Source organism: Nansenia antarctica, assembly GCF_963989245.1.
Source record: "Nansenia antarctica genome assembly, chromosome: 7".
Lineage (NCBI taxonomy): Eukaryota > Metazoa > Chordata > Actinopteri > Argentiniformes > Microstomatidae > Nansenia > Nansenia antarctica.
The window spans coordinates 12,485,586-12,501,513 of NC_137677.1; the positions used below are offsets into that span (position 1 = coordinate 12,485,586).

General features: G+C 41.3%; 1 protein-coding gene across 1 annotated transcript; it reads right to left on the reverse strand.

Annotated features, from left to right (window-relative positions):
- Positions 1-553: 553 nt before the first annotated feature.
- LOC308162404 (piwi-like protein 1) lies at positions 554-15,511 on the reverse strand (the record flags this gene model as incomplete). Its single annotated transcript, XM_080536560.1, has 17 exons — positions 554-670; positions 1,154-1,301; positions 1,412-1,537; positions 3,068-3,221; positions 3,387-3,457; positions 3,558-3,661; positions 4,281-4,481; positions 4,586-4,658; positions 5,023-5,210; positions 5,435-5,549; positions 5,679-5,796; positions 5,899-6,025; positions 6,123-6,231; positions 6,469-6,666; positions 6,777-6,857; positions 15,025-15,184; positions 15,496-15,511. The coding sequence occupies 17 exons, from the start codon at positions 15,509-15,511 to the stop codon at positions 554-556; spliced, it is 2,106 nt and encodes a 701-aa protein (XP_080392686.1).
- Positions 15,512-15,928: the final 417 nt, after the last annotated feature.

Here is a 15,928-nt window from a genome sequence, read left to right on the forward strand (position 1 = left end):
TACAGGATGGGGCATGGCCAAATGGGGGAGAGCCAATCACAGGCTAGTGTTAGGTCACCTGAATGCACAGATGCAGAGGGGGACAGGGGGACAGAGAAACCAATCAGGCTTGGCATTATTCTGCTTAAGCATCAACACTTCATAGTTAATAACAGTCTCTCTGGTAAAGTATAGAGCAGCCTGCAGTAGAGATGCACATCAGTAAGCCCTGCTGCGTGCACGTACACACACACACACACACACACACACACACACACACACACACACACACACACACGTAAGAACATAGAAATTGAAAGGGAAGAACAGACATGGTTCTAAATTCCACATAGTTTTTAAACATGGACCCACCAACATCAACATGAAACATAGTCTAACAAATAAAACCCATTGGATTCTTGAGTCATAACATTGTTAACTAAAGCAACAACCAGTCAAACACTCCAAACCTCAGCCACACATACGACGAGTCCTCATCTCCATACTCTAGGATCTAGAACTCTGCTATGAATAACAAATGTCCGCTCTACCCAATGTAGTAGCTGCTCCCCTCTCACAGGTAGTAGAGGAAGTAATCCAGCTTCATGTTGGGCTCTCTGTGGATGCTCTGTCCCACCAGGAAAGCAAGCTTGTGGGCATACTGGCAGGGTGCAGGCACTCGGATGATCCCCTGAAATAATCGGGGGAGACAAAATCAACGACAATTTATGCATCAAAAAACAACTTGCATGCCTGAAATGGGAAAACCATATGTAAATACAGTATGTTTGATTTCATAACCAATATGGATACGTATCAGTAGGTTTAAGATGTGTTTCAATGTGAACTACACCCTGTTCATGCCTGCATTTGAATTACTGACCAAGAGAATAGTTTAAGCAGACTTTTACCCTGTAATTTTGTGCATTCGTTGTTTTCATTACTCTAAAGTAGACATATCCACACACAAAGAATCATGTTATAAAACAATCTCGGAGTAAATATATCTCGCTTTGAATGCCCTGATGTTCCAAACTCCCAAGATCCCCCCCTCTCTCCCCGTCACAACAGACCTCACACGTTTTGATAGCTATGATGCAGCTGCACACGAAATAATGAAAGTTCGGGTAAACCTCCCCTTTAAAACTACTACTGGAAAGACAACCCAGCATACCTGCCAGTTGAAGTACATGTGGCAGAGTTTGTAGGTCAGTTTCTGCATGTGGTCAGGCTTCAGTCCACTGCTGTCATACACCACATTGTAGTGGGTTGGGGAGACGCTTCCCTGTCTAACAGCTTGGCTGACAATGAAGAAGTCGTACCTGAAAATGGGAAATTGCAACTGTAGCCACCGTTTTAAGACTGGATAAAGCAGACATAGCACATCTCTGAAAAAACAACATATTTTCTGAATTGCGTATTGAATCGATACCATTCTGGGCGGGTGACCTCAGTGTCGATGACTGTTCCAGGGGGTGGGTTGGCCATCTTGCCGCCAACTTGGGCAAAGAACCTGGAACTGATCCGCTTCTTCACAACCACCACTGTGAGTTTGGGTCTAGGAGGGGAAGAGAGAAAATACGATCAGAATGATTGGTGATTGAATGTGTTAAAGGGAACCCTGGTTATTAAGACACAGTGTTTCCTCTATATGCATTGATTCGTGGCGGGCCGCCACAAATACATTTTCTCCGCCACTAATTGATTCAGGCTGCGCAACGAGAAAGGCAGCGAGGAATTATGATCGGAGAATAGAAAAAGAAAAAGCAGATTTAAGCTAGATTTAGGCCGCTTTCAGACCTACATTTCGTTCCGATTTCGTTCCGATGTTGCAATTAACCTCGTCGGCAACGCGCTTGCAAAGCAATTTTGTGATTGGTCAGAATTTAGCGGATTTCAGGAAATCCCTCTCCTCTCCCTTCGCCCGTCGCCGGTCCCTTTAATCCCGTATCCTAATCGAAAATGCAACATCAGCGACAACTGTGGGTTATTGCATTTACTGCTGTTCTCTGGTTCATGTGCTTATACCAGTGCTCAGTATACAAGTATTTTAAATGAACATTCGTAATGTAGTCTCTGATGTTCATGGTCAACTAAATCAGGCTATTTTGTGAAACAAATAATGTTCCCGCAAATGGGTTAACCGAGCAGCCTCGCACCTAACGCTAGCATCGAACTATCCATAGCATAAACGTTGGTAAATGTCATAAACGACACAGTATTGGCAGGGGAAAAGAAGGGGAGTCGAATTTTTATTGACAACGGATGCTGGAAAAACATGCAGCTAAAATTCAGGGAACATTTGGACAATAAGAGACACAAGGTGTGGTCGCATGGTCTAATTACAGGGCAATATGCGCGGGGCAAAAATTATCTATAGCCTCTAAAATCACCACGAACAGAACGGCAGAGGTACGGGTAAGCAGGGCTCATGTCGGTGTCATCAAAGGTAAAAGTTGGTTTTCTTTAACTCAGCTGATAGCATTACCTTGCTGTTGGTTGTTTACCGAATGCTCCATCTGACTGTCACACTGTGATTTTACTTGTGTAAACAGTTAATGAGTAACGTTAGACGGTTTTGTGCGTGTACTCTCATGTAGGCTTGCAATACTTTGTATTGATGAGCTGATCTTTCATTGTGACTGTCAGACTTCATATTCGATGAGCTGATGAACTTTCTCTGTGTGTGTGTGTGTGTGTCTTGGGCGTATCTGTCAGTCACATGTATATGTTCAGTGCTGTATGCGCGTTCCGCATGTTCTGGTGCAGCTGTAGGATATCTTGGTATTTGATCACCTTCTATATAAAAATCACCGGTTCGTTTTTTTTAAATGTTGCCACCCTTTAGTTTTTGGTGAAATTACGTCTTTGTTTTGAGCGCCAGTGCGCGTTTCATGCGCGTGCACATTTTTTTTTTTTACCACTCCGCCACTAATGTGAAAAATCCTAGAGGAAACACTGAAGACATGTAGGCCTTAATACGCTCTAATTGCCATCTCGTACTAAAATATGTTGGTAGAAAGACATGAAAAATGTTGATTATGTTAGAAATCCTCAATTAAGGTGTAGGTCCTTAAGGTCCTCTTACGTGTAGTCCTTTCCCATGGTGCTGATTGAGTCCAGGATCTGTGGCACTTCGTAGTTGACCACACTCTGCAGCATCCCGTCCCCCACTCCGTCTCTGTAGACAATGATGCGTGAGGGCAGGCACTGGTTGTGCTTCAGCCAGGCCTTCAGTGCACCTGGGAAAGAGAGCCTGCACTTAGGATACTAGGGATCATTCTCATGCTTCTCTGAGGGATTATGTTGAAAAGAAGACTTGGAAGACATTGTTACAATGTGGCAGTCAGTGGTCAATTTTGATATGGTATCTTATTTGAAATGCTTTGTTGTTTCATTGAACTTGCCTTGCAGAGCCACTTTCAAGCCATCCATGATCTCCTGACCACGGTTCTGAACCACACACTTGGAGAACCACCTGGAAAACAAGAGGAATCAGTTGGTACTGGCTACCAACATTGGTGGTAAAGAGCACATTCATAACCCAAGGCCATGCTTCTCCATGCTCATCCACATACCTGGACATGCCCTTGTTGAGACTGGCCACCAGAGCTCCAATGGACCTCTTCCCTGCAGCTATGTCGTGGTAGCAGTCAATGCCCACGATCATCAGCTGCTGGAGCTGTGAAACAGAGGCAGGTGAAGTTACACCTTACAAAGTTTGGTTTAGCACATGCTTCTATTGAGATACATGGGGTGGAACATAAGATTGTGGATGGAGATCACATAGGTGTGAAATGTGTGGTTGTAGAAATAGAACACGCTGTAGAAATTGTACCTGCACCCATGTGAGGTAGTCAGTCAGATAAATGTTATCCACATTAAAAAGGGAAAGTTTATCCAAAATTCATGTTCATGTGTATTTCTGGTCAATCCATAATGCATACCGTCTCAAACTATCATCATTTCAAAACGTATCATAGCTATCAAAACTCAAAGTCTATGTTTACTTCCTAAAAAAGCCCCAGAGTTAATATAATCTGGAATCGGGAATCTTGAGCAATTTGGAACATCAGGACTGATGACGGCATTCAAAGCGAGATATCTTGACCGTTTATATATATACTGTATATCTTCATCGTTTTTAATGTGTCTATTGAATAATGAAAACAACAAATAATAAAATTCCACTTTAAACTTATCATGAGCATTGGTCTGTATGTGCACAGCCATTTTTTTATATATTGGGCCCCAACAACATTTGTGACTTTGGGTTTATTTCAATTCACTGTGCGACTTACTGGGATCTCCACACTCCAGAGCTCTCCTCCCATCTTGCAGTTCATCTGCAGGGCAATCTTGGTGGCCACAGTCATGACGACCTGTTGGCGGGAAAGGGTGCGAGCCAACACACACTGGCTGGGGGTGGGACAGTCCACACACAGGTACTTCTTCACACTGTCATACTTATCCTTCCTGTTGCTGGGGAGGATCACCACCACCTGAGGAGGTAACACACATGCTTTAGTCCTCATTCAACACCTAGAGGTGGTTACCTGGACACAGATTAAGACGATTGCTAGACATGTTATGCTCAGAGACTAACCATCTGGGTGGTCTCTGTAACGTTGTGCTGCAGAGCCCTGAGCAGAGACTCCTGGCGGTCCTCGTACTCCACCCTGTACACAGACCAAAACTGTCAAAGCACTGAGACATCTAACCAATGGGACTTCCACTGATGATACCATGTTCATTTTGAGATAACACCCAAGTATGATTGGCAAAGAATACTCAAGGCTTTGTAAAACACCTGTGGTACAATACTGCAGCTTAAAGTGCTCATTAACTCAAGCTTGTAACCTTAATTCTAGCTGTGCCCATTCACAGCTGGACTCACCGTTGTAATTAACTTAGGTATCATATGTTGCTCCCTGCCACTAGGTGGTGCTATAGCACTGTGTGTGTGTGTGTGTGTGTGTGTGTGTGTGTGTGTGTGTGTGTGTGCCTCCTTCCAGTCTCCTCCAACCCAGAGTGAGAACTCACATAACAGGCCTCTGCATGCGGATGCCCATGGGTGGGGACACCTTATTTAAGCCGTCCAGGAGGGCGTGGGCTACGTCAGCGTTGCGGTGGGTAAAGAACATGATCCAGTTGTCCAGTGGCCGGCTGCTGATCAGGGGGATCCCCCTCATTTCTTTGGACCAGTCTGCTGCCCAAGCGTTGTAGTCGTACTGGGAGACAAAAGAAAAAGAAAAAAAAAGGTTTTTGAGTTTGTTGCAATCACAGATTATGACAGGCATATACATGCAAATACATGACCAGCAAACATTCTTGTTTGGAGCTAGATCAGTACATGTTGCAGTAAAACAGAAATGTTTAGCAAGAGCTTCAAACTGCAGGTAACAAGTACTGTAATAAGCCACACTGGGGACATCATTTCTGATGTATTCAATACCGATCTGGATCCTTGGATAATCCTCTCAGTAGGGAGGACTCTGCCTGTGAGGTTCAGGAGTTTGTTGTCAAAGTTGAGCCCCCAGGTATTAATTTCAGCCTCAGCCTCAGGGTTCCTGCAAGGTGGTCAGTTTTGCAATCAACGTTGTGATATCAATATTGTAACCACTTAAAGCTGGGGTGTAGAGTCAACATTACATCAGTGCAAGGCTGCTCATAGTCAAACCATATAGAGTGTGACGTACTTGTGGATGTTATTGACAAAGCGATTGAGACGCTGCTCCCTCTGCTCTGGGTTCAGTCTGGTGTGGGTGGCCAGGTCCTTCATGATGTTGAAGTCACTGCGCATCTTGTCCGTCAGGCCTATTAAAAAAATAAAAAAAAGTAGCAGTGTATATAATACTAAAATAAATACTGTCCATAAGTAGTGTTTGTGAGGTTTCTCTAGTGTCAAGTCAGTGGTACCTGTAAGGTAGCAGAACTCAGGGATGAGCATGGCTGGGCCAGGGGGCGGCCCCACAGAAGGGCCCATCTTCTTCACATGGCTTACCAGAAGGGCCTGCCGGTTGTCGGTGATGTCCAGACTATATTGCTGAATGAAAGTGTTAAATCATAATGAGTTCAGTGGTTACTGTGACACATGGTCAGTGATATGGTCTGATAGTTTAAGTTTATGAGACAACACCTACAGTTTTGTAGTATTCTTTGAAGGAGATGTCAGAGTTCCCTCTCTTGAATGTGTTAGTAGGAGTGTGGTCCCATGCGATATCATCAATCCTGTAGGTCTTGTTATTGTACCTGAGAGAAAAAAATCCCATAGACAGTTGGTTGTTATAAATGTGAATGTTTCTTTGCAACAATGTAAAAGTGGTTATTATAAGGTTGAATAAACATTGTTATTTTTTTTTAAATAAATATGAATATGCACAAATCTAAGTAGAGCTTAGTGCTTAGTACCTACTCTGCATTACTGTAAAGCGTTACCGTAGAGAAACAACAGTTGTATCTCTGCGTTCATCTAGTGGTGGGTCTTACTTGGTGAGGACAATTTGGCCCACCAGCTCCTTGGTGCAGGCCTCCATGAAGCGCTGGTCCCCACACTGCTGCTTGAGATTGCCCATGAAAGCGAGCACTGTTTCACTGCGCAGCACCTTGTGGCTCACATCCATACTCAGCATGATGCCCGACTCATACTGCAGGATGGTGGTGGTGAAGCCAGGCCAGATGGTCAGTCTGAAAAGCACATGCATACAACATGCCACACAATGAAGGACACAACATCTTTATTCTGTCTCTTTTGTCTTTATGGGTAAAACCACTGCCGAGACAGGTAAGGCACAGACCTGTGCTGTGGGATATTGAGTGGTTCATTTGGGTCGTAGTAATGGCGTCCAATTTGTTGCATGTTTAGTATCCGCAGCACCCTAGAACAAACAGAGAAAAACATTTTTACAGACAATGACGGAATAGAGACCGACAGAGAATGAATGAATGAATGAATGAATGAATGGTCTTTATTGTCATTGATATAGTACAGGTACCAAACAACGAAATTTGGGAGGGGGGGCTCCCCTGGTGCTAGGAAAAAAACTAAAAACAAGAAGGGAAAAGAGCTGGTTTAAATAAATAAAGGCTATGTACACTATCCACTACTCATTTTTAGCCAGGTAGGTTTTCCACACATACTAGGAATTTATTCTGGACTGTTGGTGCATTGCATACAATAAATACAATGTATACAAACGTCAGGAACTCAAGATGATACGCAACCAAAATATGAACCATTATTTTTGGGATGCACTGGTCGAAAAAAAACATGCATCTTCATAGAAGGTTCTTCAAAAACATCCTTACAAAAGAGGTAGCCTATCTGGTCGTTATTTACCAAACGTTAGTTCACTTACCTGCCTGCATTGTGCAACCTCCTGTCTCATAGTATTGATGCCTTTATCCAGTCTTGTGCACTGAGGTTGACATACTCCAGCACAGTAGATGGCGGTAACATAAGGTGTCTTTGTCGATAACTTGAATGAAGAAGAAAATAATCGTTGCCAGCAACTGGGGGACAGACAGAGCTGTGGTCCCGATCCACACTACTATTACTGGAGTCTGGAAGTGGAGGTGGTGCGTGGAATCTAGGAAAAGCTCCAATGCTGCAATGATTCATGACTCTGAAAAGCCAACAGCCGATCCTTCATGCCAACATTGAATGATCACATCCAAACGCTTTGACGCACCAGATCTCTGTCGTTCGTTTGTAACAAGTAGCCAGTGTGTGCATCCAAATGCAAAGAAGTAGCGTAGCCGGCTAGATTGCTAATCGATCAACTCCACAAGACCACTTGGGTTTCACTGTCTTCTTGACTTCTGCATCGTTATTGATCATTCAGCGGTATGACTTGTGTTGTGTGATCGTCTCCTAGTTTGATGGGGCTCTTAAGGATTATGATGCCACCCAAGTTTCAGCTTTTGGCTGTTTTGGCTTTTGGAGTGGCGATGCTCTTCATTGAGAACCAGATCCAGGTGTTGGAGGAGTCCAGAGCTATTGTGTAAGTATTAGCGTTTTTTTTTTTTTTTTTTCAAAGGCACATTTAATACCTCGGCTGTGTGTCTGCGAAATTGGATCAGTGTGTTTTGTGTTCAAATAACTTGCCTACGGAAGAGTATTAGGGCCACCAACACGAGTTATTTATTTTTTTTCCGAAAGAGGGGGGGGGGTTATATTCTGAGTTTAAAGTCAGAATTTCTGAGAAAAAAGTCAGAATTTCTGAGAAAAAAGTCAGAATTTCTGAGATAAAAAGTCAGAATTTCTGAGTTAAAAAGTCAGAATTTCTGAGATTAAAGTCAGAATTTCTGAGATAAAAAGTCAGAATTTCTGAGATTTAAAGTCAGAATTTCTGAGATAAAAAGTCAGAATTTCTGAGATTAAAGTCAGAATTTCTGAGATAAAAAGTCTGAATTTCTGAGATTAAAGTCAGAATGGAATGTTCCTACTGGTTAAAATGGATGACATGAATTCTCTTATCGAGTTATACTTTGGAATTGGCTTTAGTAATAAGGAAATTCTTTGTCTATTGGCACAAAATCACCGTATCATAACAAGTATTCGTACTTTGAAGCGACGTTGTCGTGAACTGGGTCTTTACAGAAGGAGAAATCACTCAGATTTAAATGAGGTAATAGCCTTTGTGCAGGAGGAACTATCGCGAAGTGGCCAAATGCAAGGCTATCGTTGGATGCATCTCCGTGCCATTCGAATGGGATTCGTGGTCCAACAAGATGTCATACGACAGATTATCAAATTAATTGACCCTCAAGGTGTGGAACTGCGACGGGCACATCGTCTGCGGCGTCGGCAGTACTCTACCCGAGGTCCTAATGCTCTCTGGCATATGGACTCTTACGACAAACTGAAGCCATACGGAATAGGGATAGCTTTCAGTCACGTGGTTTCTTCCCTAGCAACCACCAACCTGACGGGCAAAAAGGATCATAGCAACATCGCGCAACATGGCGAGTGGACGCAATTTACCGGCTGCCTACTATTTAGACCACCTCACCCATGAAGAACTAGCAAGATACACGACGGTGATAGGAGTGGAGGATTGACACCATTCAAAAAGTTTTCGATTCCATGTCTTCTCCTCTATCCGGACACGTTGGAATTATTTTCCTAACCCCCGGAGAATCAAAGTTATTAACCCGCAAAAGGTGCCTCCTTGACCGGCTTTGTCCGTGAATAACACCGGTTATTATTACAGTTGGTTTGTAGAATGTTGGTCTCCAACATTATAGAAATGCTCAAGGCACAGAGGAAGAGGTGACACACATACACACATCTGCTTGGTGAACTTTACAATTATTATAAACCTTGAAGTATGATATCATTTGAAAGGAAATGGCATGGCCTTCATAAATAAATAGTCAAATCGTTTGTAATACCACTGGGCTTCTTGCCACTGCGAATAACAAAGATAACGGGTAAAAGGACAAATAAACACTATGACAAGGTACAACATATTGTATTTACTGTATTACTGTATTTTAGTGGGTTCACCCTGAATACTTTGTTTTGTTGACCAAAGAATAACGACTTAATACAGAGCACAACTTTTTTTTAAAGGACTCAGACCATCCTGTGTTACATTTTAGCTGGAAAACTTCAGCCAGGTTGTTAGTCCCTCATGGATCATGCATTGAAAGACAACCATACATAACAAGTGTCAGTCAGCATTAATTCAAAGACACACAAAGGCAGCACACACGTGTATGTGATTGATAGAACTTAAACTGTTATTATGTGAAGGTAGGTTGCTAAGGGAAAACTCACCTTTACAAGCACTTATGAGAAAGTACCCGTAGGATGTTATTCCACTGAAAGCCAAGTCCACTACAGGTCTGGTGTGTCCAGAGCACCAGGGAAAAATGCTCTGGTTTCCTGAACAGATGATGCTGTTCATCACATGCACACACTACTACCATCAGTATACGGTCATTTTGAGCCCTTAACCACCGCGCTGACACCCCGAGAAGATATACTTTTAATACGAAACTCGATCAACCGGGAGTTCTACCGCTGCTGGACGAAACTCCCAACTCCCGCTGTTAGCGGGGGACAAGGGAATATTTATATCCGGGAATTCGCTCCTTGCTGTGTCCACGGTGATAGGAGTGGAGGATCGACTCCATTCAAAAACTTTTGGATTCCCTGGCTTCTCCTCTTTCCGGACACGTTGGAATTATTTTCCTAACCCAAAGTTATTAACCCGCAAAAAGTGGGTTTTGCCCGTGGGTTTTGCCCGCAAAAAGTGCCTTTTGCCTGTCAGGTGGGCGTTTCCACTATGCTGTGACGTCACATGAAAGCTATGTCGTTATGTGGTATGGATGGAAGCGTACACAACAAACAACGATCCAAAAGTCATAGCTGGATATTATATTTAAAGCATTGAAGGTGTTGGAGGATGTCCAGAGAGGCTGCGAGCTGATAGGGGCACAGAAAACGGACATGTGAAGAACATGCAGGTATTTTTTAGAAGAAACCACCAAGATGTTTTTGCCAGAGAGAAAAGTTTTGTATATGGTCGCAGCACTGCAAATCAGCGAATTGAGTCCTGGTGGGGAATAATTAGAAAACAAAGTGCACAGTTCTGGATGAATCTTTTCAAAACCCTTCAAGACAATGGTAATTTCTCTGGAGATTTCTTGGATAAAAGTATCATCCAGTTCTGCTTCCTCAACCTTGTGCAGGTACAGTAACACTATTACAGTCCAAGTCTGTCCCTAATATAAAGCATGCATGCACACACACACACACACACACACACACACACACACACACACACACACACACACACACACACACACACACACACACACACAGTTTATCAAGAAAAGCATATATTAGATTGCATCTGCCACTCTGTTTTCATAAAGTAAGGCGTTTTAGGAACTGGATAGATTCCACTTTTACATACATTCATATCAACAGACAAATATGTATTCTGTGTGTATGATAGCATACAAGTGTACACAGTCAGCACTGATGTGCAGGTAGGTATTGAGCAACATCAGGTTTATTAAAAGGGGGGTGGGTTGGGTTGGATGATGGGCCTCTCTTATTATACAGTTTTTCTCAATTGCTGAAACACATTTCACAAAACTTCCCTCCATTTTCACAAAACTCTAAACACAACACACTTTTCTAAAGCTACATAAGCAAAACCACACCTTCTCTCTTCAAAACTCAAACTTTCACACCAAAACAGCTGCTCAAAGCCTGCAAAAATGTAAACACTATATGCATCATTTATATTTCATTACAGACTACAACAAAACAACTGAAAACACAATGTTCAGTGTGTGAGAATGTTCTTTTTTTTCCACAACTGCCAAAGCACATTTTTAGAAACCTTACAGTATCTGTTCTCAGAATATACTGTATCACTGTAGAGTATTGGGCATTCATAGATTTGTGTGTTTCATATGAACAATATGTAAATCTACAGAAAATACAGTATGTATGTTACGGTACATGTGGGAATACGGTACATGTGGGAAAACTAGGGTTAGGGTTAGGTGCTAGGGTGACTTGGTACATGCTGGCATGTCTAACCCTAACCTTAACCCTAACCCTAACCCTAACTCTACCCCTAATCCTGCCCTAACCTTAACCCTAGCACCCTAGCACCTAACCCTAACCCTAGTTTTCCCACATGTACTGTATTCCCACATGTACCGTAACATGTACACTACTGTATCACAACTCAATGCAAACACTACAGAGGATCCATTACACACAACAATACTCACTGAAAACAATGTTCAGGGTGTGATGTTTTATTTATTTATTTATGGAACTATACCACACACACACACACACACACACACACACACACACACACACCACAATAATTTGCAACAAGTGTCTTAAATGTTGAGTCGTTGTTTAATGAATGAAGCTAGGTGTGTTCATTGTGTTCACATTTTGCTGACTGTGGCAAGCATTTTGCATCACATGAGCTTTAATTTGAGAATTTGAGTTTTTTGCAACTTGTGTTTTAGCAAGACAAAATGTGTTTAGACTTATGAGAAAAGGAGGATTGTGTTTTGTGAATTGTGTCTTCATGTGAAATGTGTTTATGGTTCTGGCAATTGGGAGCTAGTTTTATTAAATGTGTTTAGAGAACTGGTCATTTGGTTTAGAGAATTGGCTTTTGTGTTTTAGCAATTGGGAAAAACTGTAATCATACATTTTAGTCAGCCATCTCTCTAGGAAGATAAGATATTATGATTATCATAATTATATGCAAATTATGATCAGATGTTTACTATTGTGGAATGTATTGATTTATGTTGGTAATGAGATTATTTTCTTCATGATCCTGCAGCAAGAACTTGATGAAGTTGTGAGGACATGGAATTCACACAAGATCAGACCAATGCCAGCCCGGAATGTGCCAGGAGGTCGTCCAGTCTTGTTGTATACAGTCCCACAGATGTTTGGTGCAGAGGACAGACTGAAATCGATTGACCAAGAAGAGGTGGATCTCTGTAAGGAGGAGTGTACACCCAAGGGTCAATTGCCTTGTGATGAAACTGTGTTTGAGCTATCTCTTTTACTGATGCAGGAAAATGGATGGGACTCTCCAAAAGATGCATATGATGCTGCTGAACTGTACACATTGCTAAGAACAGAGATACTGCTAAACCTTTAGAGATGGAGTTCACTTGTCCCCACTTTTTTTTAACCCTTGTGTTGTGTTCGAAAGCTGTTTCTGTCCTGTGTGTTCATGGGTCAATTTTGACCTATGATATAACTCAGTCCAAAACACTCAAAAACAATGACTATCATCCAATATTGTTATTACTACATCATAACTAACTTATTATGCATTCATAACCAATCCTGTTGTCATTTTATTGTATGGCCCCACAATATTTCAATGCACTGCTGGGTCTTCCCAGACCCGAACATCAAATGATATTGGCAGAATTGGCTAAAATTGTCAAAATCAGTTTTGTAGTGTTTATATAGCTGTTGTGGAGGATATCATGAACCTTGTTCCAATAAAAAAAAAAACTACCGGTAGATGGTAGTTATTATATAATTGTAACTTGAAACGGGCCACGGCAGACCCGAACACAACATAAGGGTTAAGGAGAGTGGAGTACCACTTTCAAGTAGCCTATTTATTTCTTTATTCAATGAACCAAACATTTAGATAATTATACCCACCCTTTATTAATCCACTGGTAACGCTGTAACTGTTCTAGTTCGTCTCTCTGTTCTAGTCTTCAGAGTTATGCATTCAACTTTGTCTGTAAAACCAGCCATATTATAAGGGATCCAATCCTCTGGCAGGACGGAGGGCCAATGTCCTCAGAAATTGAAATAAGACACATGTAAAAGTAAATGGGTAGAACAATATGCACACGTAATAAAGTTTAATTGTAGCAACAACTACAGCAATAAAAACTGTAAGATAACAAGGTCTCCAAAATGTCCTAGTAAAATGCAGGTTTCATTTTGAATATTTACATTACAGTTATATTGTTTTTAAAGTACAAATAACATCCCATATGTTGAACATTCAGTAACACCCTGCTACATACAGTACAGGTAACACATCAATATGGATTGTAAACTTATCATAATATGTATATGTATGTATATCATATTATATGTATATATTATATTATATTATATTATATATACACAATATGGACAAAAGTATTGGGACACTGGAACATCACACCCAGATGTGCTTGCTGAACATCTCATTCCAAAACCATGGCCATTAATAGGGAGTTGGTGCCCTCTTTGCTACTATAACAGCCTCCATTCTTCTGGGAAGCTGTTATAGTAGCAAAGAGGGCACCAACTCCATATGAATGCCCATGGTTTTGGAATGAGATGTTCAGCAAGCACATATGGGTGTGATGTTCGGGTGTCCCAATACTTTTGTACATAGTGTATTATTATATTATATATTATATATATATATATATATATATATATATTATACAACCACTGATGGAACGTTTACATCAATCTGTGCCATCCAAAGATGTGCCACAAGATGTACAGTAAAAAGTAGAGTATTAACTTTCTTATGCAAACAATAACAACAATTATTCTGAGAACGTTGAATATCAGCACCTCAAATTGGCAAGCCCTTGAACAATGCAACATTTTGGCATTTTAGCTATTTTTAATAGTGTCATTGCAAGGGGTCTGAATACTTATGTACATTAAGTATTTCTGTATTTCAATTTTAATACATTTACTGAGATTCCAAAAAGTGGTTTCACATTGTCATTCTGGGGTATTGTGTGTGGATTGTTGGCAATTGTTGTGCATTGTTGAATCAATTTCCATGAAATTAAATTGAGTAAATGTGAAAAAAAGTAAGGGGTCTGAATACTTTCCAGATGTACTAAATGTGACCTAGTATCAACTGCTTCAATACAAACATTCTATCTTACCATTGGTTTCACTTCAATAGTCTACCTAATACACAATTATAATAAACAACATTACTCAAAGATCAATGGCTTCAGCTGTTATACTTCCAGGAATTAGGCATACTACAAAAAACAAGGTACAACCCTTTCGCTGAGACTGTCACAGAGATAAAGTGCTAAATGAAAAATACCTAAGGTCCACAATGTCCTATACAATGTCCATGACCCAAATGTTGCTGTCAAGGACTCCATTGAATTCAGCTCGGAAGTCTGGGAAATTTTCATAGCATTCAGCTAATTCTAAAACCCTACCACATGTGCGTCCTATTGGCCGTCTTGTAAATTCAGACATCTGTGAAAACATCACGGCTATACTGTCACGTGATCAGATTTGATCCTGTGGTGAACCTAAGAAACCTGCCTAGTTTCTCCTCGTCCATCTCTCTGATGTAACGTTTCAGATGATGCCCTACTTCCTGTTGTTTGGTACTCATATCTGCTGGGAGATGCAGTAGTGCCAGTACTTTTTTAGGTGCTGGTTTGAGGTTTGCATACATCTCCAAAAGTTCCTCATGGTTCAAGACAAACTGGCTCTGAGTAACATCTTTCCAACAGTCTATCACATACTTGGGCTTTTGCACAAGCTCCTTGTGGGCAATCTCCATTAGGATCTCTGGGAGATTATCTGCGGTGACTCTCCTTCTACAGTCGTAGTTGTCAAGGACTTCCCCAAGATCTTCTGAGTCAATGGAGGTGAAATCGCCAAGGGCTCGTCGGATGACCTCACCTGTGGTTATAAAACATTATAAAGACACAGCACAAAAAGTGGTCAGATCAAAGAATCGCCTCATAGTATACAGCTATAAATGTCTGACAATTTCACATGTAACCCCACTAATATAATAATCATGCCTTTTTCTCAGCAATTGCGGGTCATCCATGATTTCATATTACAACCATGCAAAAATAATAATAATAATAATAATAATAAAGAAGAAATAATCATTCATAGTTTCCCTGTGAACATAATAGTCTATGAGTGAGCATTTGTGAACAGAATTCAAGATGAAGCAATTGATTGTGTAACCCTAATCTCACCTTCGTGGCCACTCATAAACTGCAGAAATGATTCTGTCAGGTGAGTCTGCACTACGCCTTACAGCATCTCCTCCATGAAAGGGCAAGCAAGCTTGATAGGGAAGTACTGACAGTCTTGATAACCTTTGAGGAGAATTCTGCCAATGGCCTTCCAAGTGTCTCCGCTGAAGTCATGCCGGATAAAAGGGACTTTTATTGTCGTTCCCAGAGTACAGCGGTCATAAAACTCTTCCCAAAAGCAACTATACACATCTCTCTCAACTCCTGATCCACAGCCTAGTTCCACTGAATTATCTGGGAGTAGCCTGCTTATCATGAGTGGTTTAGTGAGAATGTCTGGATCTGTGAAAGCTTTGATCATGTCTTTCAGGCAATTTCCATGGTGTATGGTTATACATTTTGTTTCTGTGATTGGAGGTGTCTGCTCCTGGGA